Source organism: Lipophrys pholis (genome assembly GCF_963383615.2).
Source record: "Lipophrys pholis genome assembly, chromosome: 9".
In the NCBI taxonomy this organism is placed as follows: Eukaryota; Metazoa; Chordata; class Actinopteri; order Blenniiformes; family Blenniidae; genus Lipophrys; species Lipophrys pholis.
Window position 1 is genome coordinate 11,451,344 of NC_137639.1, and position 25,841 is coordinate 11,477,184.

General features: G+C 40.6%; 2 protein-coding genes across 2 annotated transcripts; both read left to right on the forward strand.

The window, feature by feature from the left end:
• LOC308114095 (lysosomal-associated transmembrane protein 4B-like) lies at nt 1-12,752 on the forward strand. Its single transcript, XM_080470742.1, has 7 exons — nt 1-503; nt 2,000-2,111; nt 3,836-3,909; nt 4,502-4,624; nt 4,723-4,821; nt 7,072-7,167; nt 11,269-12,752. Exons 1-7 carry the CDS (start codon nt 393-395, stop codon nt 11,350-11,352), a joined length of 699 nt encoding a protein of 232 aa, XP_080326868.1. The 5' UTR covers nt 1-392; the 3' UTR covers nt 11,353-12,752.
• A 1,159-nt stretch (nt 12,753-13,911) lies between these two features.
• On the forward strand, nt 13,912-25,689 carry LOC308114958 (matrilin-2-like). The gene is made up of 13 exons (XM_080472229.1): nt 13,912-14,063; nt 16,958-17,102; nt 17,187-17,759; nt 17,855-17,977; nt 18,206-18,328; nt 18,937-19,059; nt 19,159-19,281; nt 20,323-20,445; nt 21,497-21,619; nt 23,205-23,615; nt 23,690-23,842; nt 24,209-24,301; nt 25,402-25,689. Exons 1-13 carry the CDS (start codon nt 13,956-13,958, stop codon nt 25,455-25,457), a joined length of 2,277 nt encoding a protein of 758 aa, XP_080328355.1. The 5' UTR covers nt 13,912-13,955; the 3' UTR covers nt 25,458-25,689.
• The last annotated feature ends 152 nt before the right edge of the window (nt 25,690-25,841 follow it).

Genomic DNA, 25,841 nt, shown 5'->3' on the forward strand with positions numbered 1-25,841 from the left:
GTCTTTCGGAGGGCCAGTCAAGTTAGAGGAAGTGTAACCGGAAACACAAAGGTTTGTTTTCAACGTGAATGTAAAACGCTACAAAAAGAAGTGAGGTTTTGTGATTATTTTAAAACTCCACTGCGTGGAGTTTTAAAATATGCACAAAACCACACCACTTTCTAATTATCACTTTGCATTTATTGCAGAATATTTAAGTAACTCTTCATGGAGTTTCTTTATTGTGAAACCGGAAGTCGCGCTACGACACAGCGTTTAATGATCATTATCTCCGCGGTCATTCCGCGTTGAAGACCGACGCTCGGCGGACGTTTGTGAAGCGGAGCGGAGAGGAGAGAGGAGGCTTTCCTCGGCGTTCTTTTCCCGCAACACCCACGCAACCACGTCTCGGGATGCTGGCGGACAAGACGATGGTTTCCCCCTGGGACCGCTGGTACTCCACCAGCTGCTGCCTGTGCTGTCACGTCCGCACGGGGACCATCATCCTGGGGGTCTGGTACATGGTGAGCGCCGCCTCTCCGTCACTCAGCCACCGCGGCAGAGACGCACTTTGTTTACCTCCGAGCCAGCAACAATTCTCACTTCAAATATCAGGATTTCAATATCTTAATATCAGTGTTAAATAAGTGATTCACAGTTTACTTGAATGCCCAATGTGATCTAAAGTGGACCAAACCAGTGAAAAGATAATAATCTATGATTATTGTTTTAGAAATATCACTACATGGAAATGTAATTAAATATCTTTATACAATACCTGGAAAAATTATATGTATTTAAAAAAAAAAATCTTGAACGAAAAATAAATGACATTTCTAGATTATTCCAGTTCACATGATGTATCCTGGTGCAAAACACAGTGATATGAACTAAAACGGCAACAAAGTTCAGTTTTCATTTAATATTTTTACACTTTGCAATGTCATCTTTCTGGGTGTTTGTTTTTTTATACATACATATTATAATCTTTTAAATGCTATTTTTTCTTATAAAGTAAAACTGACAGTGAGTCTTGATCAAATTCAGTCATTGTGAGAACCACAAACATTTGATGTTCACTCTCAGTGGGCCAAATTGTGACCTTGCACCTCGACCACAACGACATGTCAAAATGATGGTGACAAGTTTTATGAAATATTTACATTTCAAATTGCTAATATACTGTATTTACATTTCAAAACTAATAATCTATTCATTTTTTGTAACTGTCTGAAGGGTTGCCAGTTACTTACGTCTCCTTTATGATGTTTTTAAAAGAAATATCCTTCAATTCGATCATTAAATGTTCTGTTCCCCCTCTTGTGCCATTAAATCAATGTGTGGTATAGATGAGGATTGTACAGTTTAATTTATCATCACCATGGTATTAGCATTTGCAATAATATACATATCACACTGATTGAACTGCCACAAATGATATGTTTCCATGCACTGTGCAGTCATCACTCTGCATGCCAACACATTCAACAACGTCATTATCACGTATCTAATATCGTGCACATCCACTATAAACTGTAGATGAATCACCAGTTGATTGCACAAGCCAGGCTGAAGGTGTTGGAAAGTGTTGCCAGAAAACCAGACCCCACATGTGGAAAAATCCTCTCCCCTGCTCCTGATGAATAAATTAGCAGCGGGCCTCTTCAGGTAGCTGGTTTTTGTGTCAGGCTGCCCATTGACTGTGGAGAATTTTCCATTACATTCACCCGATCAATTGGGATGTATGAGTCATCTGCATAATGAGCTGCAGCAGCCAGACCTAAACAAAGAACGAGCACAGAGCTTGGACCGGTGATCACATAGCCACACTATCTCCAGCGTAGGGTTTACCTGTCACTGTGAACACTCAACAAAGTGTATGACTGCAGGTTTGTGTTGGAGCGCTCATACGTCAGACTTAAAGAGTTTAGATTCCGAAGGTTTCCACCTGTCTGTGTTGCCGCCCGCCTGTGTGCCCATATTTTTGCCTTTATCTGTCCATATGTCCTCTGTCCCTAAGCTCATCAATGCCGTGGTGTTGCTCATCCTGCTCACAGCGCTCAGTGATCCTGAGCAGTACCACCTGACCAGCGCTGAGTTGGCTAATGACCTGGATGTCATGGATGATGCCAGTAAGTAGTCCAAACAGCCTCTGCTTCACAGTAAATGCCCCTATAAGTAGCCTCACAGTGAAAAGAACCACACTGACTTAGGGATAGTCGCTCCATGAGATCTCTGTGTCCACCTGCATGGAACTACATCTTTCCCAGCTTGTTGGCATCCTGGAGAAAAAAGCCACAGTGCTCTGAGATGTCTGTGCTCTACCTGCAAGCTGTGACGGATGACTCAAACTCTGGCCTGGCTCTGCGACCAGGTTGTCACCCGCTTTACAGGAAGATTCATTGTGCTGTTAAAGGGACCTCACACGTTAGTCTAGACGACAGTCGCAATAAATCAAACAGCCAAAGCCACAGACCGGTGTCCATCTGTGCAGAGCATTTTAAAAAGCCTTCTTAACCCACCGGCGTGTGCTGGAACAGTCCGCCTGCAGGTGGCCCACAGTACACAGAGCACACAGTGCTGGTAGTCTCTGAGTGGGAACGGCCGCATTGTTCTACTTCTAGAGGATTAGTGTGTCCTGTGATCTGTGCAGGTACCACCGGCTGCTACTACTGCCACTAATACTATAACACATTCACAGGAACTGGAGCATGTGATGTGGTTTACTTAGTTACTTCGTTAAGGGATTTTAATTTCAGGTTTGACAAACATGGGGGTAGAGTTATTTATTATTGAGTTATTATTTAGTTGTTTCACTCAATAATAAATATACAAGATTTTTACAAAATTACAAGACTTAAATACAATCCAAAGGCAGATATGCAATAAATATGTGTTAGAAATGATCAAAGTAATGCACACAGTACAACAAGAAGTCTTCTATTATATTATGTATTGTTTCAGGCTTATAGACACTCTTCTTTTTTCTCATGTATTTCAGTAGGTATATACAGTTGACTATATATGTTACTGTATTTATAATTATGTGCAGGCCAAATGTGATGACATTGATTGTAATCTCACATTTCTAGTATTCATTGTGAAACTGGAGCTTTAATTAACTTGTATCAAGACCTAAATTTTATGTGCACAAGCTCTTAAAAACCGCTGTGCGTTCGCTCACCTATTCAGTTTCTCCCCATTAGTTAGTAAAAGTTCAATATCACCGCTGTAACAAGTGAATGTTGGACTTAAAAGAGCAGTTGTATTAATATTTCCTTCAAAGCAGTTTTTGTAATTTGACACCAGTATCTTTGCCTCTTGTGGTCACTGCTTTTCTCAAACACGGTCAAAGCTACAGCAAGTGAATCCAACTTTTAACCTTAATTCTCCTTCTTCTCTTTAAGTAAAGCAACAAATTACCTTTAAAAACCAAAATGAGTCTCATCCAGTGAATCACTGCAGCAAAACACTGGTGTCCATCAGAACAGATTAGACTGGGACATTTTAGTGGGTTGCAGGACAGAAAAGTGCTCCTCAGTGAAAGTAACTTTTTTTTTTTCCAGTAGTGCCACATGTATTTTGGGTTTTCTGGTCTTTATGTAACAGAAGGATTCTTTCTGTTCAGTGGAGGTGATGTGAAGTCAGGCTGACATGAGGCGAACCACCGAGCAGATGCTGCATCTCTCTTCTTTTTTTTCTTTTTTTTTTTTGCTCATGATTTTGTGTTCCCCAGATCAGCGGGACGCCACGATGAAAACATTTTTGGAAATGTAATTTGGAACTGAAAGCGCCTCAACTAAGGTGACCCCACAACACAACTGTGTTTGTAACTGTGCTGCTGGTTCTCTTCCAGACATGTGCATCGCCTCGGCCATCTCCCTGCTGATGATCCTCATCTGTGGGATGGCAACGTATGGCGCATACAAGGTAAACTCAGTGCTCCTCTCTAGTCTTTATAAATAAGAATATGTATTTACTTTTAGTTTTGGCATGCAATATGTGATAATGTTGGCCAGTATTGCGATTGCCATATGGCTGACTATGAATAAACTCTCCTGTATTTAACGTTGATATCTTTCTGCTTTATGATTTGTACTTTTATTGGACACAATTGGACTCAAACTGGATCAAGTTTGTTCTTTTATTTCAGAAGTGGAGCAAACTGTTGACTATGTCATTTTCAGTCATTTTTTTTCTCTGATTTGTCTGCTTTTGTCACCATGTCTGAAGTAATATTGAAATAATGAAGTGAAGTTTGGGCCGTTGTCAGTACATCTCATGGCTGACATAAAGAATATTAATGCACAGAGCATAGAAGCATAACATATTGCAGTTCAGTCACTCTTTTGCTAAATGTTCATTTCACGTGTTGATATTGAAATAGATAATAATATATAATGCTACATTTATATTTACGGTTGTAGAAAACATCAGAAGTCCCAGCAGCACCGCTCATGTTCGTCAATTTAAAACCATGTAGTATTCCTCTATAACTCTGTCCCGACGTCTTTTGTTTCAGCTGCGAGCTGCATGGATCATTCCATTCTTCTGCTACCAAATATTTGACTTTGCTCTCAACACGCTGGTGGCTGTCAGCATCGTGGTTTACCCAAACACCATACAGGATTACCTGCAGCAACTGGTAAGAAACCTCCAGCGTGCGTCCTCAGCTGTCTAATGGAGTCGCGCTCCTGAAGCCTCACATCAACCGTCTGTTGTCGTCCCGCCTCCCCCCTGCAGCCGGAGAACTTCCCCTACAAAGAGGAGGTCGCTGCTCTCAGCAACGTGTGCTTGGTCTTCATCGTGCTGCTCTTCATCAGCTGTATTCTGGGCTTCAAGGTAATCCTCGGCTGGTGTATATTTTAGCCGGCGCTGACAGTTTTGTCTGATCTAAAAGTCTTACGTTTTCGCAGCACCATCATCATTAAAATGTGACCTTGTGAACCTTTAGAAATTGACCCAGAGTTTGACTCTGGTTCGCATTCAGCTTCTCTAACTAATGTAAATCTAAATAGAATAGAAAGTAAAGAATAAGCTCTTAAAGATTATTGATATGGTGTTTGTTGGTACAAAACCTGAAACGTATTCACTATTTTAGGGCAATGAAAGTGAAGAGGTTGTCTATTTAAATGACTTTTTTTAAGTCCATTTTGATCTAACTTATACACTTTAACTTCATATTGCAGGTAATACTCACAATTAACATTTACCTCCTAATTATTTAAATACAAACTCAACGACCCACAATTATGACGTATCGTGTTTGTAGTTAAGACTGTTCAGACTGATAATCTGAACCTACCCCTTCTTATATTAGCCCTTGTTAATATGTTTTTGAACTGACATGAAGAAGATCTGTGCAGACTGGAAAGCCCAGGCAGAAGCCAGGATCTGTACTTTTGTAAACACGCCACCTGATGAAATAATGTGCTCTGCAGAATCAGCGCGATTATGACTCTGTCAGTGGGATTTGCATTACCGCGGAGGGATTTCTGTTGCACACAATGACTTTCTGCATATTCCTGTGGAGGCTGTTAAAGTCACCAAGCTGTCGGAGCACCACTGTGGCCTTTAATTGGGTTATTATGGAGCTGGAGAGCTCAGCCGGGCTTCGGTTCCCGCGAGCCGATGGATGTAGCAGATGGTATTGTGTTTGGCCGAGGAGCTCCAGTAGCAAGCTGCCTGCTGAGAGCCAGATGATTTCTGGATGACAGGGAACAACAGGAACTAGTTGTTTTTTTCTTCCTACTATAAAAGATGTACAACTGTCAGACAGAACCTGCACATAATTTTGAATTCAACAGGACGGTTTCTGTGAATGACGATATTACGGTTTTTAAATGCACTGCGAGGGACGCTGTTTGAATTAGCACGATGCCATCTGTGTGTGCCTGTGTGCAGAAAGTACGCTCGCACCACGGCCTCTCGGGGGACAAAATGACCCACTTATATTTTAGAACACCTTGATACATCAATTTGCATCAAAATGAGCAAAAAGCGAGTTTTCCTGAAATTGCTGTCGTGCTGAAAAACCCTGACAGTTTCAAACTGGAACAAATTAGGCGCGTGGAGTGTTTAAAGCTGAATGTGCCGCCGTCAAAATGGTTTCCTGAATCCAATAATCAGCATAATGCCAACACCCCAAAGTAGTTACCGATTCCAAATACTCACATTGTTGTCAACAAGTGACATCGTATTGGATCACTATTAAATCCTGATCTGTATTTTTTGTTGCCAGAGGTTTATATTATCAGGTATTAATCATGATGTAACAGTCATATACTTTCCCGTTTGCATGAGAAATGTGTTTTTGTGTTTATAGGTATTTCATATTGATGAAATGAATTGAACGTTTGCTCTTGACATTACAACAAACTATGTAGAAGTTAGAAGTAACGAAAGTCTTAGAATTGAGTACATTAGTACAAATGTTTTGCACTGTTTACGTCTTTGTTATTATTTGTTGTCAAACCGATGACTGATGTCATTTCCTGTGGATTTTAGTGGAATCTTGCAACTTAAATGAGGAATGACAATTGGTGCAGCTGCTCTTAAAATGGATTTGAATGTATGAAATGTTATTCTGTTATTCTCATAACTGTATTTCATCTTTTCAAAGCCATTTGTATAAATTTAGAGTTTGAGATAGGGTCATCTTGATATCCACATTAGCAATATACATATGGCAAAAGACTGCTCGTACGATCTGTTTCAATACACTGTGCATTCACGCTGTGCATGTCACTATATCTGTCCAATCACATCCAGCGCCACCGCGTCGATTGTATTGGGAAATGGATCGTGTTTAATTTCATTATCTGAGCATTGACTCAGGTTAGAAGCCTCAAGCATAAACGTAATCTGGTTAAAACTGGTCAGAAACAAAAAGAAAGCACTATTATTTGAAACACGACGACATCAGCATTGTTTACCTCAGTCTTAATACTCACCAACATCATCACTCATCGGATGAGTAACTAACATCGCGCAGCTATAGGTTACTTACATAACTGACTTGTCTTTTATTTTACAGATGTTTATTCAGTCCGGGCCTCTAACTTGTTTTTCTCTCTTTCTGCGGGACATCAGGCGTACCTGATAGCGTGTGTGTGGAACTGCTACAGATACGTGTGTAGCCGTGGAGCTTCTGAAATCCTCCTCTACGTCACAACCAACGATACGACCGTAAGTCCCTCCGAATAACTAGAGTTTACGTCACACTGATGATTTATGTGTCACTTTAATAGATCCTAGTTTTTTTTTTAAAACAACCTGAACATATATATTTTTTTAAAGAAAATGGTGTTTGCTGGGGAACTTTTTTTTTTAGCTGAAAATGACTTAACAATATTTTCAAGCAGTAGAAGAAAGAAAAGAATCTTTCTAGATGACTGCATCTTTTTCTGTCCGGCCACATTAATGAATGGTATTCACACTTTCCAATGAGGTGGTGTAAGCGGCCACCTGAGAGCTCGCACAGCTAATTTAAACATTCCTTATGTGCGGCGTACAGCTGCACAAACACTTGAGTGAGCGTTCGCCGTCAGAGAAAGATTTCTCAAACATTTGACAAGCGCATGATTTACATTTCTGCAGATGTTAATGAAATTTGTGAAACAATAAGAATCAGCCGTAATCCTGAGCATGTGTGCAATACTCCAAGTTCTTTTCACGTCTACTGTTTCCACATTCAGAATCCATCAAGCCGTGCTATATCATGCCGTCGTCGTCATCCAGCTCAAAACAATATCCCATCCTGATTTGCTTCTCTCTTCCGTGTCCAAAAACAACCAAACTTTTGGAAGAAGGATGTCCTCGCTTAATCCAGACCACTCTTCACGTTTTACGGTCTGAGTAGGTTTCCTCTGCCCGGGGCCCATCTGGCAGCTGTAAAGTCGTCATGTCGAGAGGAGGAGGGGAGCACGAAGCGGTCTGTCGTAGCGGCGAGCTTTACAGTAGCATGGATGAGTGAACAGTGCTGAGCAGGAAGACGGGGCTCCGTGCTGGCCAGGACATTAGAAAGACGGCGGCGGCGGCGGCTCGGCTCTAGTAGAACGAGTGGGCTCTGTCTGGGTGTCAGTGGGCCTCCTGCTGGTGTCGTGTTGCCCGGCTCTGTTACCTGCTGCCCACACACCTATTAAAGCCACTTCTGCTTTGACAGAAAGGAGAATGAAAAAATGAGGCTACATAAAACCGTAATAGCCAGTTTTCACAGAATGCGCGCCATCTGATATTTCACCTTTTTAGTACGTTGGCTTTTACAGGTATAGTGATGAATCTCTCCTCTCAGTCTATATTTCAAAACTCCTCCGAGTGTAACATTCCACACAATTTGAAACACGGGTCGGCAGCTTCACACACTCGCATGGTTTTATGTGATTTTTCTTTTTTTTTGGGCGGGGAGGGAGGGGGGGGGCTTTTACGAAGAGGACACAGTCCTCCTGATGTGTAAAACACCTGAGCTGTAAAGAGAGGAGCAGCTCTCTGACACCACAGAGAAAAACAGCAGCCTAACGCCTTTTATTTCTCTGTCAGTCTCACCTCTGCATGTATGTTATTTCAATGAACGTCGACCACATTTTAATCTATTAGAGCTCAACAAACCGCTGGCAGGTCTTTGCTGTAGTTACACTGATGTTTTCCACATGAGCTGAACAGGCAGGACAAATATTCACACCTACACAATCAGGTGCTTTACTTGGCATTGAAGGAGCAGTAAATCAAACTTCTAGAATAAAATGTACATAAGCGATGAAAGCTCCGGCCCTTCATATACACCGTGTACACTTCGCCCCACACCCATGAATTTGTCCTGTCAACTCTTCACAATCATTTGTAGACGAAGCTTGAAAATGTTTTAAGCCTCAACTCTGATTTATTACCAGCGTGCACAACAAAAGAGAACGTTACAGAGGTTTTGTACTAAAAATACTTTGTTACGTTTGATTTTTAAGTTGTTGACTTCAGTCAGTCAGAGCCAAATGACCGGCACTGTGGAGGCAATCATCCACAGAGGGTTTTCCAGTCGGCACTCAGACAGAAGGAGGGTTTTCTTGAAAGAGGATCAGAGCTATTTACAGGACTGCCCAGAGCGTCTCAGTGGCTCATTGTTTCAATCATGGCACACAGGTCAGACATGTGGTGTTGTTGTATATGAAATCAATCCAACCGTTGAAGGAGCGTCATCACCGTTTGACGTGTTGTTAAAAGCAGATCCAGGCTGAGTGTTGACTCACCTTCGTTCTGCCGACACGCGGACTTTTCCCATGACAAGAAAGCCTGCACAAAGCTCAGAGCCAGACATTTGACTAAAGAAAACTACGAATGGATTTTTCACAGCTTTTTTGAGTATAAAGCAAGAAACAAGACCAAGCAGAGCTCCAGACTGTGCCTTCGGCATTGCAACCAGTCATTAACCAAAATGAGGGTTAACCAGGAGAAGGTGAAGGATCTGCTCTCTGCACCTCTAAGACTGAAATTGGTTTTGTTTTCATACCACAAACTACTGTGTCTTTTATTCATTATCAGTGCTTTTCTGCACAGTCGCATCTCGTCTTTTAAAATACATCCACATTTGACAGCCTTATGAATGAAACAAATCCCAAATCTGACTACTTTGTCGGAATTTCTGCTGCGCCGTTGACCCTTTTCTACTTTGTATGTGTTCTCAGCTGCTAAAACTCCTACCGCAATAATACTACATGCCCAGCATTGTGCAAACACACATTAATGTGCAAAATGTTCATCATGCTTTCATCATGTAGTATTATTGTGGTAGGATTTTTAGCAGCTGAGAACACACAGGCAGCTCCTACAGAGTAGAAAAAGGGTCAACGGAGCAACAGAAATTCCTCCATTGCACTCACCATCACCAAAGACCTGCTGCAGGAAGCCGGAGGCTCAGACTCCTGTCTCATCCTGTGTGCGATTTATTGACATGTTGTGGTCGGCGCTGTCTTCAGATTTGAGTTGAACTACACCGGTGTGGGTTTTGAAACGGTCCCTCTCCATTTAGTTGGTTTGCATCAGGTTTTAGAAGGACTGTGCTGACAAAGAAGGTGTAACATAATTCACTATAATTGGATCCAATCTAACAAATGTCATCATCACACATAACATTCTGGAGCAGATCTACAGATTATTGTACACTCTTAACAATTTGGTCTATTGCTAAATGCAGCACATCTTAAAATCCAATCATGCGGCTGTGTAGTGAAGTTTTAAAACTGAATGTACAGATCATTCAACAAAGATGATGACAACATGTAACAGGTCATGATTCATGTCTGAAACAATCTGCCACTGTTGTAACATATCTTCTTTTTTAGACTGAAGCTTCATTTAATAATAATTCAATAATAATAATACGAGTTTCCATTACACTAACATCACATCAGTCATAACAATGTGTGATTTTGTAGAATAGTTCTCATTTTCAGTTGTTTATTTTTGTACCAATTTATCTTCAATATTTTCAAGAAAGGAAAATCATCATGCAGGGAAAATGAAAATCCCTGAACCCCCGATTCTTCCTGCTGTTGCCCCACGTTGAAGCTTTTTCGTGCATCACAGGGAATCGCTGCTCCACCCTTTGAGAACCGTCGTACTATCGTACGTCAATCATATCCAGTTTTCCAGTTGATGGTTGACGCCGGTGGAGGTCTGGTTAATCTGTTTAGGCTCATTTATATCCGACTTTAGAAACACCTTCTGTTTGTCAGCTCGCTTTGCAGTACCACTAGTAACCATCGGGGGCAGTGTTAAGAATATAAGCCAATAATAAATGGCAGATTTTCTAGAACAGGTGTGAAACGTCCACCTTCTGGAACACTGCCTCTTTTCGCCTCTAAAAAGAAATCTACTCTATCCTATTACTTTGGATATTTGTCGATTGATACATATGAGGTGTACATATGTTTATCACACGTAGAGCATAAAAGCAATGTTATTCCAGTGTTAGATATGAAAGCAACCTGCCCTCTACAGAAAAAAATGTCAATGTTACATAATGGCATTCATCTGAAATCCTGAAGTTCAGCCTCTTTGGGAGAAACTCTTTTTTTTTTTTTTCTGGGCTTAAAAATATTTAATTTAATCCAAAGTGCAGATTTTATACTCTGAGAGTCATTATGTAATGTAACCACGGACACGTTCATAAAAACAGCAGATAAAACACAATATTGGACTTTTTGTGTTATGGATTTAGAAATATTTCAAGTAAGTGACAGATCAAGACTAATCAAAGCCTTGCCCCCCCCCCCCTCCCCCCTCTATCTGGATCTCCAGGTGCTGTTACCTCCGTATGACGACAGCGTCAGCGTCCCCCCGAAGCAGGCTCCTCCTCCTCCGTACTCCACCGTCACCGCCTGAAGACCCCGCTGAGACCCCAGCAACATTAACGCACCACACTGCCTCTCCTGTGTTCCTGTGTACAGTATATTCACCGATATATTGTAGCTACACACACACACACACACACACACACACACACACACACACACACACACACACACACACACCACAGTGACCTCTCATCCTTCCCCGCTGATCGTTTTGCCCTGTAACTCTTCCCTCCGTCTCTTCTGTCTGTTTCTCAGTAGAACTCCAGAAATGATGTGCACTTTAATGCATTTGACTCTGGGTGAAGTAACATATGAAAGCACTAGAAAGTTTGATGGCTAATTTTATTTTCTTTCCTAATTTTCTTTAAGCTCTGTGTGTGTTTGTAACAGTGGTTTGTGGGCTGTACCTTTGATAGAGATATTTATCTTACGCGCACATACAAAAGCGGCCGTGTGTTTCCTGTTTGTCTCGTCTCTGCTCGCGATCAGGGTCGGATTGCCTTCATTCATGACTTTCTCTTTGATGGGGTGCACACGTGAAGTCTCACCTTGATGGGAAGTTTCCCAAAGAAATGCATCTGCCTGTATCCTGACTTGATCCAAGAGCGACCTAGTGTATATCGAACATATCACCCTCTTTTACCGTCGTGTTCAAATTCAGATGACGTCGTATTCTACAAGCCAGGAGCGTCGGACTGAAGCATCAAAACTTTTGTGTGTTTCTACTGAAAATGTCCCAGATGATATTTATCTACCTTGATAGCTCTGATCTGGCATCAGTTTGCTCTTTCAAGTCATTTTGAGTGAGTTGCTCGCAGGAACCTGGAGCTCAATAAATATGGACCCTGTTTTTTCAATTAGGCTAAACGAGGGCGTCTCTGGTCTGTGTAAACATCAGTCTGCTCCACCAGATGTAGATTGCTCCCCAAAATATCCTCCAAGGACACAAAATACAAACCTGAGGAACGTTGTTGTATAGAAAATAAAGATGTGACATTATTTGTCTATTAAAATCTGATTTCAATGACTGCTGCTGCTTTTTATTTTGAATGTTGACCATTGTACATGGACTCAGTATCAGGATGCAGGACATAATAATTTTTCATTAATGTTTGATTACTTTCTCTTAGTAGTTTTAAATTCTGTGTACAAATGTATGCAAGTAATACTAAAACAAGATGGTTCAGGATTTAAAAAATAAAGCAACATACTTTTTTCACTTTACAGTTTTAGATAAAACTCTTTGGCTAATAACTCTAAAACCTTTGGGTTGATATTTGTATTTCATATTTATATTACATTGCCAAATATTGTCATGACAGTATTTCATAAAAGGTTACTTTTAACCCATGCTGAAGCTGTTACATATAAGTTACACTCTTCTAAGTCCTTTTGTCATGGTTATAATGACCCGTTTAAACTTTTTTGAAAAAATATTTTAAGATGCTTCTGTTGTTTTTTTTTCTCATAAACATGGTTTCTTTAAGTATGGATGTTAAAATTAATAATCTGTAATATTTAACTTTTTTTTATATATTGACAATTGCTAAGAATTGTCCAAACTAGCCTGTAAAAGTGATTTGTCTCCTCAGCATAACTTTATTTACAGCTATCGGGTGAATACAATGTCTAGAGAGTATTGAGTTACGTATTTCAAAGTACCTACTGTTCCCGAAGGCGACGCAATCTGCAACCCTGTCACTCACAATCCCACGTCCCTCTCAGTGGAAGCCACGCCCCTCTAAATGGAAGCCACGCCCCCACGCCAGAACAGGGCCAAAAGTTTGAATCTGAAATAATACGATCTGAAAGTGAAAAAAAAGTTAGAAACTTGAAAACAGGATTTGAATGTGAAAAAGAATAAGATCCTAATCTGAAAACATTAAACCTGCAACTGAAAAAATAACACCTACATTTGAAAAAATATATTTAAGAGTGAAAAATTTAAATAAAGGATTTTATCAAAATAATTCCAGAGCTGAACCAAAATTATACGTAAGATGAAAAAGCTTTTCATACACTTACTTTTATTATGAATACAGTGTTTTTAGTTTTTTTTTTTTAATTGAAGCTCAAACCTTGAACATTCAGATTTCAAAATATGTTTTTTCAATCACATTTTCTTTTCAAATGAACAAACCTTTTGACCTGGATTGAGCTCCATAGGCTTCTCTTCTCACCAGACTTTTCCATAAACTGCTGTTAACCCAAACACTACTTGTAAAAAAAAAAAAAAAAGTGATGAGCCACGAGACAGTTGTAAAATAAAACCTCTCATGTTATGTAGATAAAATGAGTTGGTCCTTCAATATGTACACATTTAATATATGAGCAAAGTGGAGCATTTATAGTCTTTCCCCATTCAACTTTAATTGAAATGGGAAACTTCTAAAGGGCTTTCACCAGATCAGTTCAGGGGCTTTGGTTCCACTCATCTGGAATGAAAGTGAGTGAAGACAGCTGAATGTGAATGAAACACGTACGTATTGTTTTAGCAGACCGAGGTGAACAAGAGGCGTCTCCAAAGTTGGAGTTAGAGGGGGAGTAAACAGAAACAGAGTGGATGCAGGGAAGGGGCTGAGCAGAGCAGCAGCCTGCACAGATGCACAGACACAGTCAGGATATATATGTATGTTTACAGCCTGGAGCTGCTACTCTGATTACTTTCTCTCAGAGCTCCCATCTCAACCAACTTCTGGGATTTCTTCATCGGTGAAAGTTCACAATTCTAACAACACGGTGAGTAAGATTTAGTATTAATATCAGTTCTTTATTGCTCCCAGCAGGCTTTTTGTACATTTTGCTCAGTTTCTAGAAACCTAATATTCTTGAAGCCTTTAAAAATCAATGTAAGTGGAAGAATCACCATCAGTCACCTGTTTGGTTTGTACTTGGGATCCCACTGACGAGACGCCTGAGGTTCTTGCACGTGCATCGTGAAAAGCCATCAAAGAGAGGCGATGTGCAAAGCAGACATCAAGTCTCATAAAGCCCGTTCAGTACATGCTGTATTTGTGTTTCATAGTAAACACAAAAACTTTGGCAATAACTCAAAAGGACTGTCAGAGGAATTTCCCTGTCGTGGAAAAAAATACAAGTATAGCCACAAATGCGATTCCATAAAGAGTGCAAATAAAAAGTAGGTGAAATTGGAATAAAAAATATACATGATCTGTTATTTATTTTATTTTAATTTTTTTTAATGATATAACTTTCATAGATGAAGACGTTTTGGTAAATTAGAATATTTCAGACTACCGGAATGCAAAGTGGATCTCCGTTCATGTGTCAGCCTGATGGATGACTGATGAAGAAAACACTGTCAGGTCCGCGGCACAGAGACATCAAACAGATGAGTGATGGCGAGTTCAGAGGCCGACAGCTCCATGTGTGATGCTACATGAATATGTGACCCTGCAGGTCTCAGGTCAGCAGCGACCATATACAGATCTGCGTGGGACTGCTCATCTGCCTGAGCTGTGAACATACCAGCTCAGTGTCGTCGCTCTGGTCAATCCCACCCACCCAGTCATTGATTCCATAATGAAACTTGTTCTATATGGCGATCGCCTCCTCGTTCTGCCTCCTGATGAGGGTTGTGTTGATCGTTTCCACTCTGATCACAGATCAGACGCCCAGACAGCCCCGAACATGACAGGCTACAGACGGCTCCCCTGGGGACCGGAGAGGGGAAACAGTCTGCGGTGCTTTTCAGCCTCTCCTAAATCACATGAAGCCACCTATGAAGCCAAACATCCGAAAGCCCAGGCACAAACAGTTGGTCCACTTCATACCAAGGCAGAGGAGAAAACCGAACCCTCAAGTGCCTCAATAATTTGTTGTATATCAACATTTATCAGCAGATTGAGCTGTTCAAACGGCGCTCCTCCTCATGGCTGTGTGAGAGTGATTTAGACCTATCGTCACTAAAATGTGAAATCTGAAGCTTTGCAGGTCAAACATGCAGAAGGTGAAAGTTCTTCCTATTCATATCTCCAACCATCATTAATTTTAAGGCAGAATGTCTCTTCTGACCCAGTGACACAAGTTACTTTAGTCCCGAATGCTTGCCTGGTTGTATATCAGTTATAAAGATTGAAAACAAAAATAATAGATAGAAAGAAAAAAAAAAACTACCCAAAAGACTTCAGTGAGAAGTCATCAATGAAAAGCTCTTTTGGTGTACTGCATGGAGAGACTCAGAGCTGTGGTTTGCAAAAGTACCATCCAGACTTGAGGGCACTGTGGAGACACCACCTTGTTTTTGTCCTGATTCGTGGGGTCAGTACTCGTGTGGTATTGGGTGCACTTTATCTGTATTATATTTCAGTCATTTTTCTAAGCTGCTAAGAGTTCTTCCAAGTCTAGATCATAGACAGAAATGTTTTGATAACTGTCAGCCTGACCTCATATTTTAAGAGACCCGTATAATTTTAAAATAAAATATACAATGGTTAAAAACAACGAACCACGTGTTAAACATACTCTGCATTTGATGCATCCAGGACTGGACAGTCCCGCAGAGGTACCGGACCACCAGGAAGGAACGACTTTACAATGTGTCACGCGCTTTAATTTACTTCTACGTTCCAATGACTTCAAATACAATAAAATTACTGGTTTGATTAATTTCTCTTTCTGTGTGGAGTTTGATATTCTCCCTGTTCGTGTGTTTATTTTTTTTTAAAATTTTTTTTTTTTTAAGAGTTTCCTTCTTCAGTCCATGAACATGCTGTTAAGGTTCTTTATTAACTCTAATTTGCCTCTTAGTCTAACTGTGATTGTGTGTGCATTTGAGTGTCTCCCTAGTCAACCTGTGATGGACTGGACGACTGCTTTTTCCAATCAGTTGGAATCGTCTTAAATCGTCTTACAATTATCCGATTTTCACCTTATACTATATTCAATATCAGCTTAACCTTCACAACGTAGTCCCAAACAATTATCTTGCTGCATGTAAAATGATTAATATGTTGTAATTTTGTTCATGAATTTAGATATAAATAACTTGATGTTTTAAGTGACAGCTCTCGTAGGTGTTCTTGATAACGACCGGTATAAATCCTTTGTGCTGCGTTAGTCTGAGGAAAAAAAACAGATCACGACAAATTCATAAATGTCAGAGCTCAACCAGGTTCATAGAATAATTTCTCCCAGTGTGATGAATCATGTGGCGAGATGAGCAACCGGAGGAAAACATAGCAGCATGGTTCACCTTCTGAACTGTGTTGATGGCAGGACTAATGTGGATGTTAATTGAAAAATAGTTGTGGACCATCAGCATGAGTTATATTCCATGGAAGCAGCAGGCTCTTTAGCAGACACTGTGCTGAAAAAAAAAAGAAGGTGTTTAAGCTCTGGTTTGAGACTTGTGATGAAGAGTTCAGGATGTGGACTTGGTTCCTAAATGATGAGCAGGAAAACTTTAGGACTTAAAGAATCTGATACAAATGTGTTGGTGCGTGACACCGCCGTACTCCATGTTGAGTCGGAGCTTTAAGAGATATAGATTAGTTTGATAAGAAGACATCTTGGCTGATTGGTGCACACTTCCATTCTGCCGTGGTTTGTGCTTCGCTCGCACTGCGAGTGTTTCTACTGTTTCATCACTTGTTTTTGTGTCTCTGCTGCAGCTGTCACCTCTAATCAGAATGAGGTCCCTGGCCTTCGGCTTTTTCTGCCTGTTGTGCTGCGATGCAGTGCGGCTGGACAGACGCCGTCCCTCACCCATCACCGCCAGCAGGCAAACTGAGACAAGAGTCCAGAACAATGCAGCGGGTGAGTGATTCCGTCTGATAGAAGACTCTTCTGCCAGTTTCCATCAAAACTAATCACTATACTTCTACCGTGTCTTCATTACAGAGATTCCCTGTAAAGCCATCCCGCTGGACTTTGTCTTTGTCATCGACAGTTCCAGAAGCATCCGCCCCAACGACTATGAGAAGGTCAAGACCTTCATCATCAACCTGCTCCAGTTCCTTGAGGTGGGCAGCGGTGCCACACGAGTCGGCCTGCTCCAGTACGGCAGCGAGATCCAGCCGGAGTTCTCCCTCGACACCTACACCACCAAGACTGAGGTGGTGCAGGCGGTGAGGAACATGGAGCACCTCGCCACGGGGACCATGACGGGTCTGGCCATCCAGTACACGATGGAGACGGAATTCACCGAGGAGAAGGGGGCCCGGCCTCTGGACCTGCACATCCCACGGATTGCTATGATCGTGACGGACGGGAGACCTCAGGACACGGTGGAGGAGGTGGCGGCGCAGGCGAGGCAGGCTGGCATCCAGATCTTTGCTATCGGAGTGGGCAGGGTGGACATGAAGACCTTGAAATCCATCGGCAGCGAGCCGCACTCCGAACACGTGCACCTGGTGGCGAACTTCAGCCAGATAGAAACGCTGATCTCTGTCTTCCAGTCCAAACTGTGTGGAGGTGATGTATCCCGTCTGCTTTCATCCCACCATGTGTCTATTGAAAGAATGCGTGTTTTATTTTTCAAACTTAATGGTCTTTGGCGCGCGCTTCAGGTTCAGAGATGTGTGAGGTTGTGGATCATCAGTGCCAGCACATCTGTGTGAGCAGCCCGGCGTCATACAGGTGTAAGTGCAGGAAAGGATTCACGCTGAACCCCGATGGCAAGACGTGTAAAGGTGAAATATCTCTTTCTTCACAGGGTTTAATGATGTCTTTTTTTGTATTGGTTCAGTTTTAACCCCAATGGAACCACGGTCTTCTTTTTTCACATTTGTTCAGAAGTAATCTGGGAGTTTCACAGATAAAAACCAAAAGCTTTACAACCCTCTTTTTTCTCATGAGTTGGACATGTTATCTTAAACTGTGGTTGTTTGTTTTTTTTCCTACATGTGTCCCGTCTGCAGCTGAGGACACATGTGCAGTGGTGGATCATGGGTGCGACCACATCTGTGCTAATCTGCCCGATGGCTATGAGTGTCGCTGCCGTCCAGGATATCAACTCACCATCGACAAGAAGAAATGCAACAGTAATGACAACGACAATCTGCTGACTTTTCCATCACATCACATCTATATGCTCGCTTATGATTTCCTTTACTGGTCTTCAGTGGGTGGGGGCATTCACCAGTCACATCTTTGAGGTTGGATGTATCAAGTAATCTGGTACAGATTGCAGCTACAAAACAATGTTTTGCTCTATTTTCACGTGTTGCGTCAACAGATGAAATGAGATCCGTCCGAAGAGATCAACGTGGATTCAGATCATAGCACAAATTGTTTATTTAAATTTTTATGGACCTTCAGGTCAAATGAAAGCCAGAATCCCTCCCACCTCAGATCTGTCCACCCACTGCTGGAAAACGTCCCCCCTACGCTCCTCTGGTGAACGTTAACCCAAAGTTAAGTGAGGGAGATTTCCTGTAGGAAGTGTGTGCTTTTGCAATCATTCCAGCAGCTGCAGAAATGTGAGGATTGTTTCATCCTGTCAAAAACAAGGATGACCGCTTGAGCCGTCTGGGGTTCACTGCCCTGCACCTTGTATGAAATAATATTTGCATGCTCTTTGCTGGGTGTTTACATTCTCTCACAATACAAGAAATCGTGGTTAGTATTTCCTCTTTAATGTCGTCCTCAGGAATAGATTACTGTGACCTGGGGAACCACGGCTGCGAGCACGACTGTGTCAGCGTGCCAGAGTCCTACATCTGTAGGTGTATGAAGGGTTTCGTCCTCAATCTCGATGGCAAGACCTGCAGCAGTACGGGAATTTCTATCTCTGTAACAACCTGAAAGTACAGGAAACAACGGCCGAACGTACGGCAGGAGTAACATCTCTGCTGTTTGTTTTTCAATGCAGGGATCGATCACTGTGCCGACGGCAGCCACGGCTGTGAGCAGGAGTTCATGAACACAGAGGACTCCTGTGTGTGTAAATGCAGACAAGGCTACGCTCTCAAACCTGATGGGAAAACATGTAAAAGTAAGAATCCACTGCTTTTAATAGATCTGTTTTTTTTTTTTTTCTGTTTAAATATTTAAAGTCCACCTCTACTCTAATAGGCCTTGTTGCTCTGGCTGATTTTTTTTTTTTTAATTTATGTGCAGAGAGATTTATCTGCAGGATTTGAAAGCAGTTGTTGTTCTTATTCTCAGTTCACTGAAATTCAGATGTTAAGTGTTGAATTAAGAACTTCATTTGTGACATTACTAAAAGCTTAGGAGCTTCTCCGGGTCTGACTCCACTAATGAGGAAGACCACCAGTCCACATAAACTGAACTTTACACTTGTGTACAATTTAGGAAGCAAGAGATAATTTCACAAATGAATTTTAGGTCGACGTACTTGTTTAACACTACACTCAACAAAACAGTGATATATGAATTTACAACATTTTAAATACTGATCACATTGATATGTGAATTGTTTAGTTCTATACTTATTTACATCAAGTTATGTAAAAAGATGAGTAAAGTCATATCAATGACCTGGGGTGTACCTGCTTTTGCTTTTCTTCAGGCCGTGTGATACTTCAGGAGTTTTCAAGCTTTGGTCCAAAAGATTGGAGTTATTTTTCTTGACAGTATTAATTTAACATCTGCCCCACAATGTCATTAGCGAATGAGTCCACGATAATCATCGTCATCGTCGCTCTGTTCTCTGCTCAGTCCAGACTATTCTGAAAAATCCAGCCCTGCACATACAGTGGTTGAAGCTGGCTGACGAGATGATTATAGTTAATTTTCAGGTTTATTTTGCTTTCCTTAAGTTCCCTGCTTCACCCCAGAATATGGAAACGCACCACACATTGAAAATCATTCACAAACACATTTTAGGCTCAATTATGTGAAAGTGATCCCTTAAGAAATTTCGATTTCCAATGGAAAATAAATAGAAATTTCAACTGCATTATTATTAACATATTATGCAACATAACACTTCAAATACTTTCAGCCTCTCTAAAACTCTATTTGGTTTTTCTTCCTGTCTGTACTGACAAACTGCCTCCTGTATTTCCTGAAGAAACTGATCACTGTGCCGACGGCAGCCACGGCTGTGAGCAGGAGTTCATGAACACAAAGGACTCCTGTGTGTGTAAATGCAGACAAGGCTACGCTCTCAGACCTGACGGGAAAACATGTAAAAGTAAGTCCTCAATGTATCTTTTCCCCGTTCACTGGTTTAGCAGTTTCTGACACAAGCGTAACATGTTCATCAATGCTTCTGGCTCCTGTCTTTAGACAGTCACTGACCTTCATAATTCAGAAGGCCTCCTGCTCCAGCCCACCTGACTCAAATGTGTGGTTTGTTTTTTAGGGTTCTGTAAAGCCTGATAACAGTGATCTGGTTTGATTTGTAGGTAAATGTCTGACAGGCTTTCTGAAATTGGTTTGTGGTGTGAGATTAGATAGTTACCCTTTTCATTTCTAATAGGCTGACTGGAACCGACTCGCTCTCACCGTCTTCATTGTTGAATTACTTAACACAACACCCATGAGCTCATGTAAAACATTTTTTTTTAAGTGAGGGATAGATGGCTTATAGTTGATGATTTTTGCTTTTGGATAATGAGAACAGCCCAATGAACTGGTGTTTGACTTTGAACCGACTCAGTATCCTTATAGACTGAGTCGTGTTTTATATGCTTCATATTATCCATTCAAATCCAGAGTTATAAAGCAGAGCAGCTCTGTCATAAAAATAACTTCAAAAAAATGTGGATTGAAGTTTACTCCAGATGATCACTGGTGTTAAAAATGGACTTATGTGTTTATTGTCTCATCTGTATTTTCATTATATTCAGATTTCTCTACATTTGTATTATTCTGGCTCTCAACACCAACTAAAATCTCACAAAAAAATATGTATTATATGTATTATTATTATTTTGGTAAATTTATCCAAAATAATTAGATGATTTTAGACAATGCATGTGTTCCTAATGACGCAGCCACCAAAGACACGCTGTCTGTATCATATATGCGCTCACACACATATTATTGAGTTATTATAAGTAATCTAAAACTGATTCAAACTGATTCACTGAGGACTTTGACTGCTGTTCCTCAGGCGCCTGGGACGATGATGATTACATAATGAATGTGCGTAAATGCTGAAAACATGCAGAACAGCTTTTTGTGTGTTTATGGGAAACGCTTTGAAATGCAGCCATGATTTGATGATTCCTCTACTCCAGGGAGCGATCACTGTGCGGATGGGAAACATGGCTGTGAGCAGGAGTTCATGAACACAGAAGATTCATGTGTGTGTAAATGCAGAGAAGGATTCACTCTCAGGCCCGATGGGAAAACGTGTCAGAGTGAGTACAAGCTGGCGAACTAATGCATATGTTGTAAATACTCTGATTCAGTGGCTCATTCCAGGGAAAAATAATAGTAAAAGATATGAAATCAGATTTTTTTTTTCTGGCTTACTTTGAAGGCTTCTTGTTTTGCCAGCACATCATACACTGATGACATGTTGCCTGAATAAAAGGAAAAAGAAACCAAAGCTGGACTCATCCTTCATCAGGGTGTTTTCAAATATTCCTGTCATTGTTTTTGTCCTTGTTTCCGGTATTTACATGTTACATAATTTAGAATTTTCAGTTTTGAACCATCCATGAGGTCAATGCTAATCCTAATTCTCCCTGGCCATGGATTATCAGGATATCCTGTGTTTATCACTATATTACATTCAGATCTGCAGACGGTTAATCAGGAGGATATCTGTGACTGTTACTATTTATTTTTTTGAAATACAAATTAATGATGTCTAAAGATGTTTTATTGAATATAGTTTTTTAAATGACCTTTTAGTACAACTTGATACAAATCAGTGATATTTCCAGTTTCATGAATGATGTGGTTAATTCCACTGCTTTTTCTAATAACATGCAAATAACTGATTACTAACGAAAATACTGACATTTCTGTGAGCGTTCCTCCACAGTGACTGAGATGTGTTCACAGATAACTTAAACTTTATCTCAAGAGTAATTTATACAAGTTGTTTTCTTCCCGCTTGTTTTCATTCTCAGGAGTTCAAAAAGAAGAGACGGCATGCTAAATTCAGCACGATAGCCAATAAGTGCATTCATTTCAGAGGCCTTACAGTTGAAAATAACTGATTTATTGCAGATAGATCAACTTAAAAGGACCAAGATAACTTTTGCACACTACCATTTGACTTCTAAGTGAATGATGTAACTTAATGAGTGGATCAGCGCACAGTTAAGACAACTTAATAAGGAAAGTGTTGAAAGTGTTAAATAATGAAGCATTCTATTTACTGCTTATTCCATTATTAAGGCCTTAAAAAAAGGCCTTTGAAAATATAAGAATGACAGATAGTTATGTAATAATGATACACAAATACATAAGCATTTCTCAAAAACACAATTGTACTGTAGTTTTTGTGCAGTTGGCTGATCAAATAATATATATAGTGGATGACACAGTTGTCATGTTTGTTCATCGCAGATAAATACCGTGCAAATCTCATTTATGGTTACAAATTAGTTTACTACATTATTGGCTTTATTACATTTAATAGATATTTGTTATTATCACATTACTGGTTTATACAAATAACCAACTACTTCTGTTTCCAACAAAGTGAGTTTTAAAGTTTTTGCTAACTTTGTTTTTTTCCTTTATGTTGAAGTAAGTAATAGTTGTAATAAAGTACAAATTAGCTGTAACTTGCAAAACACTGCTTCTCCCATAATTAAACTCATAGCAAGTTTGGATTCACGTCACAATGACAGTAAATACAGTTGTGAGCGTCGGTGTATTAGCACCATTTACTCTCCCACATCTGCAGCTGTCTTCAGACATCAATCTGTGCCAATCTCAAGATTGAAATAAGAATATTTGACACCAGTTTTTACTTGTTTCTACTAGAATCAGACTGCAGCGATGGAGTCATGGATCTGGTGTTTGTCATCGATGGCTCCAAGAGTCTCGGGCCGGTCAACTTTGAGAAGGTCAAGCAGTTTGTGAACGGCATCGTGGACTCACTGGACATCTCCAAGGCGGGCACGCACGTGGGCCTGCTTCAGTACTCCACCAAGGTGCGCTCAGAGTTCACCTTGGGGAAATACACCACGGCACAGGACATCAAGGGGGCTGTGAACCGGATGCAGTACATGGGGAGAGGGTCCATGACCGGCTCGGCCCTGCGGCACATGTTTCAGCTCAGCTTCTCAGCCAAAGAAGGGGCGAGGTCAAACACCCAGCGAGTCTGCATCGTCTTCACTGATGGAAGGTCACAGGATGATGTTTCTGAATGGGCCAACAAAGCAAAGAACTCTGGTACGCCATTATCATGCTTTGCATGGTTGTTGTACCGCAACCTCTCATATATTTGACATATTTGTTTTTTGTAGGTATCACAATATATGCATTGGGAATTGGAAAAGCCATTGAACAGGAGCTGAGGGAAATAGCGTCAGAGCCTGATGAGAAGCACCTGTATTATGCGGAGGACTTTGAGAAAATGGGAGAAATGACAAAGAAACTGAAGTCCAGGATATGCACAGGTAGGTTTTACAAGAACACCGAAGACTTTTTGTGGACACAGATTATCCTCATACAAGAGCTGCCAGGAGCTCCGAACATGAAGCAGCTTTGTGAAAATCGTCTTCTTTGCTATAACAGCGCATCACTGCCACCTGCTGCCACGATGAGCACTGATAGTCTCAGAGTCTGCTGTGCACCTTATCACAAAACTGATCAGCCTTTTCATCCCTGCAGCCATATGAATGCTTCACGCTCATTCACAGCCGGCTGGAGCAGGAAAATAAAACCCTGCAGGGAAGGTTTAGAAGAGAAAGGATCTGCAGAAAATATAATGGATCCAAGAACATAAAGACTTATTCTTCTTATCTGTTCTTTCCCCCCCACAGACAAACCATCCAATGATGACATGTGCGAGTGTGAGAACATGATAATGTTTCAGAACCAAGTCTCTGAGAAGCTGAAGAACCTGGTGCAGAATAATATCCTTTATTTTTGTTGCTTTTCAACAGGTTTTTTCCACAAATCGTGACTGGAAAGTCAAAATAGCCTACAGGCACTAATAGTATTTATTTATTTATTTATCTATGTACACTTTTGCTCAATGTGTGGGGCCTCGGGCTTTTTCAGAGTTCACCTGCAGTCAGTAACATCTACAAAGTCAATATCATGGGGAAATTTGGTAAAGTTGATAAATCTTCTAACTACAAAAGCAAAAAATGTCTGAGCACTGCAAGCCAGAAGCAAAGGAGACACCACCATAATGTTGGAGGGGTAGTTTTTTTTACATATTTCTTTTAACATAAAGGTTTGATGTAAAATAAATCAACTTCAAACGTTCTCACATCACACCTGTCGATAAATGTGCAACATCAACGATTTGTATCTACATTTAATGGATATGATGTCAAGATTCAGGAGGAATTACATTGTTAAATACTATTATTTACAAACAAAACAAAATTAAGTGACAACGACTGAACTTATTGTTGTCATGCATTTAACACTTATACAGACGTGAAATACATGACGTTAGTTCTATGTTCTTTAAGTAGGTGAAAATAGAATTTAATAATAAGCTTTCACAAGTATTGTTAAACAGAATATAATCTCAGTTTCATAAAAGTTGAGATGCTGTGTTGGTTGTAATTAAAAAACACCTCAATGATTTGTAATCTCCCTCAGCACATTTCCTCAATAGAACATAAAAAACAAATCAGGAGACTTTCCAAATAGTCCAAATATAAGCTCATTTTGAATTTGATGGCTTTGAGGTTCGTGAGATGTGCAATCCATTGCATTCTGTTCTCATTTATATTTATAACAGTGTCCTGCCTTTTTATTTAATTGGGGGTAATCTGTAAGAGACTCACTTCCTCCAGGAGCAGTAAACAGTGTCAGGAGCTGATAAACAACAGGGAGTGTCAGCTCACTACTCTCAGTCAGGCTGAGGACAAAGTGTCATCTTTAATCAGTTTACAAAACATTTGAACTTCATTTGAATCTTTCTTGACCTGACATATACACTCTTAAAGATTATTTCACATGATGTCAACACTATTGCTTTCCTTAACATGGTCACTTGAAGCGATGACAAAGAAGCTGGAGACTCTGGAGAATCAGCTGGTGCACGGTTGAAGGGCTGACCGGTTCATCACTCCTCTCACCTGCATTGTAGCATTCACAGGAGGAAACTAATCCTGGCCAACACACTATGCTGACACATATGCAAATACAATGCTTCCCACTGAAGATATTTATAGACCTTACCAAACAGAACAATGTATTTTTATTTGAAATGATCTTTTTTTGTATGTAATGCCATAGTCCTTTGTACAGAAGACTAATAAACATTTTATACTTCACCTTTCTTTTTGTCGTTTCACTCTTGTGCATTTGTGTAGCCTCACAGGTCGTGTGTGTTGAAGCTGCTGTTTATGGAATATGCTTCTTCAGAAATGCACACGCTATCCTACACATGACCACAGGGTGGTGAACGTTTTTTCTTTTTAAAGGAGAGCC

What these genes read in the sequence shown, in the direction of transcription:
- LOC308114095 (XM_080470742.1), top strand. Translation starts at nt 393, where the DNA reads ATGCTGGCGGACAAGACGATGGTTTCCCCCTGGGACCGCTGGTACTCC. An exon ending in CAACGTATGGCGCATACAAG is followed by an intron (nt 3,910 to 4,501) that starts GTAAACTCAGTG and finishes CTTTTGTTTCAG; the next exon opens with CTGCGAGCTGCATGGATCAT. An exon ending in AGGATTACCTGCAGCAACTG is followed by an intron (nt 4,625 to 4,722) that starts GTAAGAAACCTC and finishes TCCCCCCTGCAG; the next exon opens with CCGGAGAACTTCCCCTACAA.
- LOC308114958 (XM_080472229.1), top strand. Translation starts at nt 13,956, where the DNA reads ATGTTTACAGCCTGGAGCTGCTACTCTGATTACTTTCTCTCAGAGCTC. An exon ending in CGATGGCAAGACGTGTAAAG is followed by an intron (nt 17,978 to 18,205) that starts GTGAAATATCTC and finishes TCCCGTCTGCAG; the next exon opens with CTGAGGACACATGTGCAGTG. An exon ending in CAACAAAGCAAAGAACTCTG is followed by an intron (nt 23,616 to 23,689) that starts GTACGCCATTAT and finishes TGTTTTTTGTAG; the next exon opens with GTATCACAATATATGCATTG.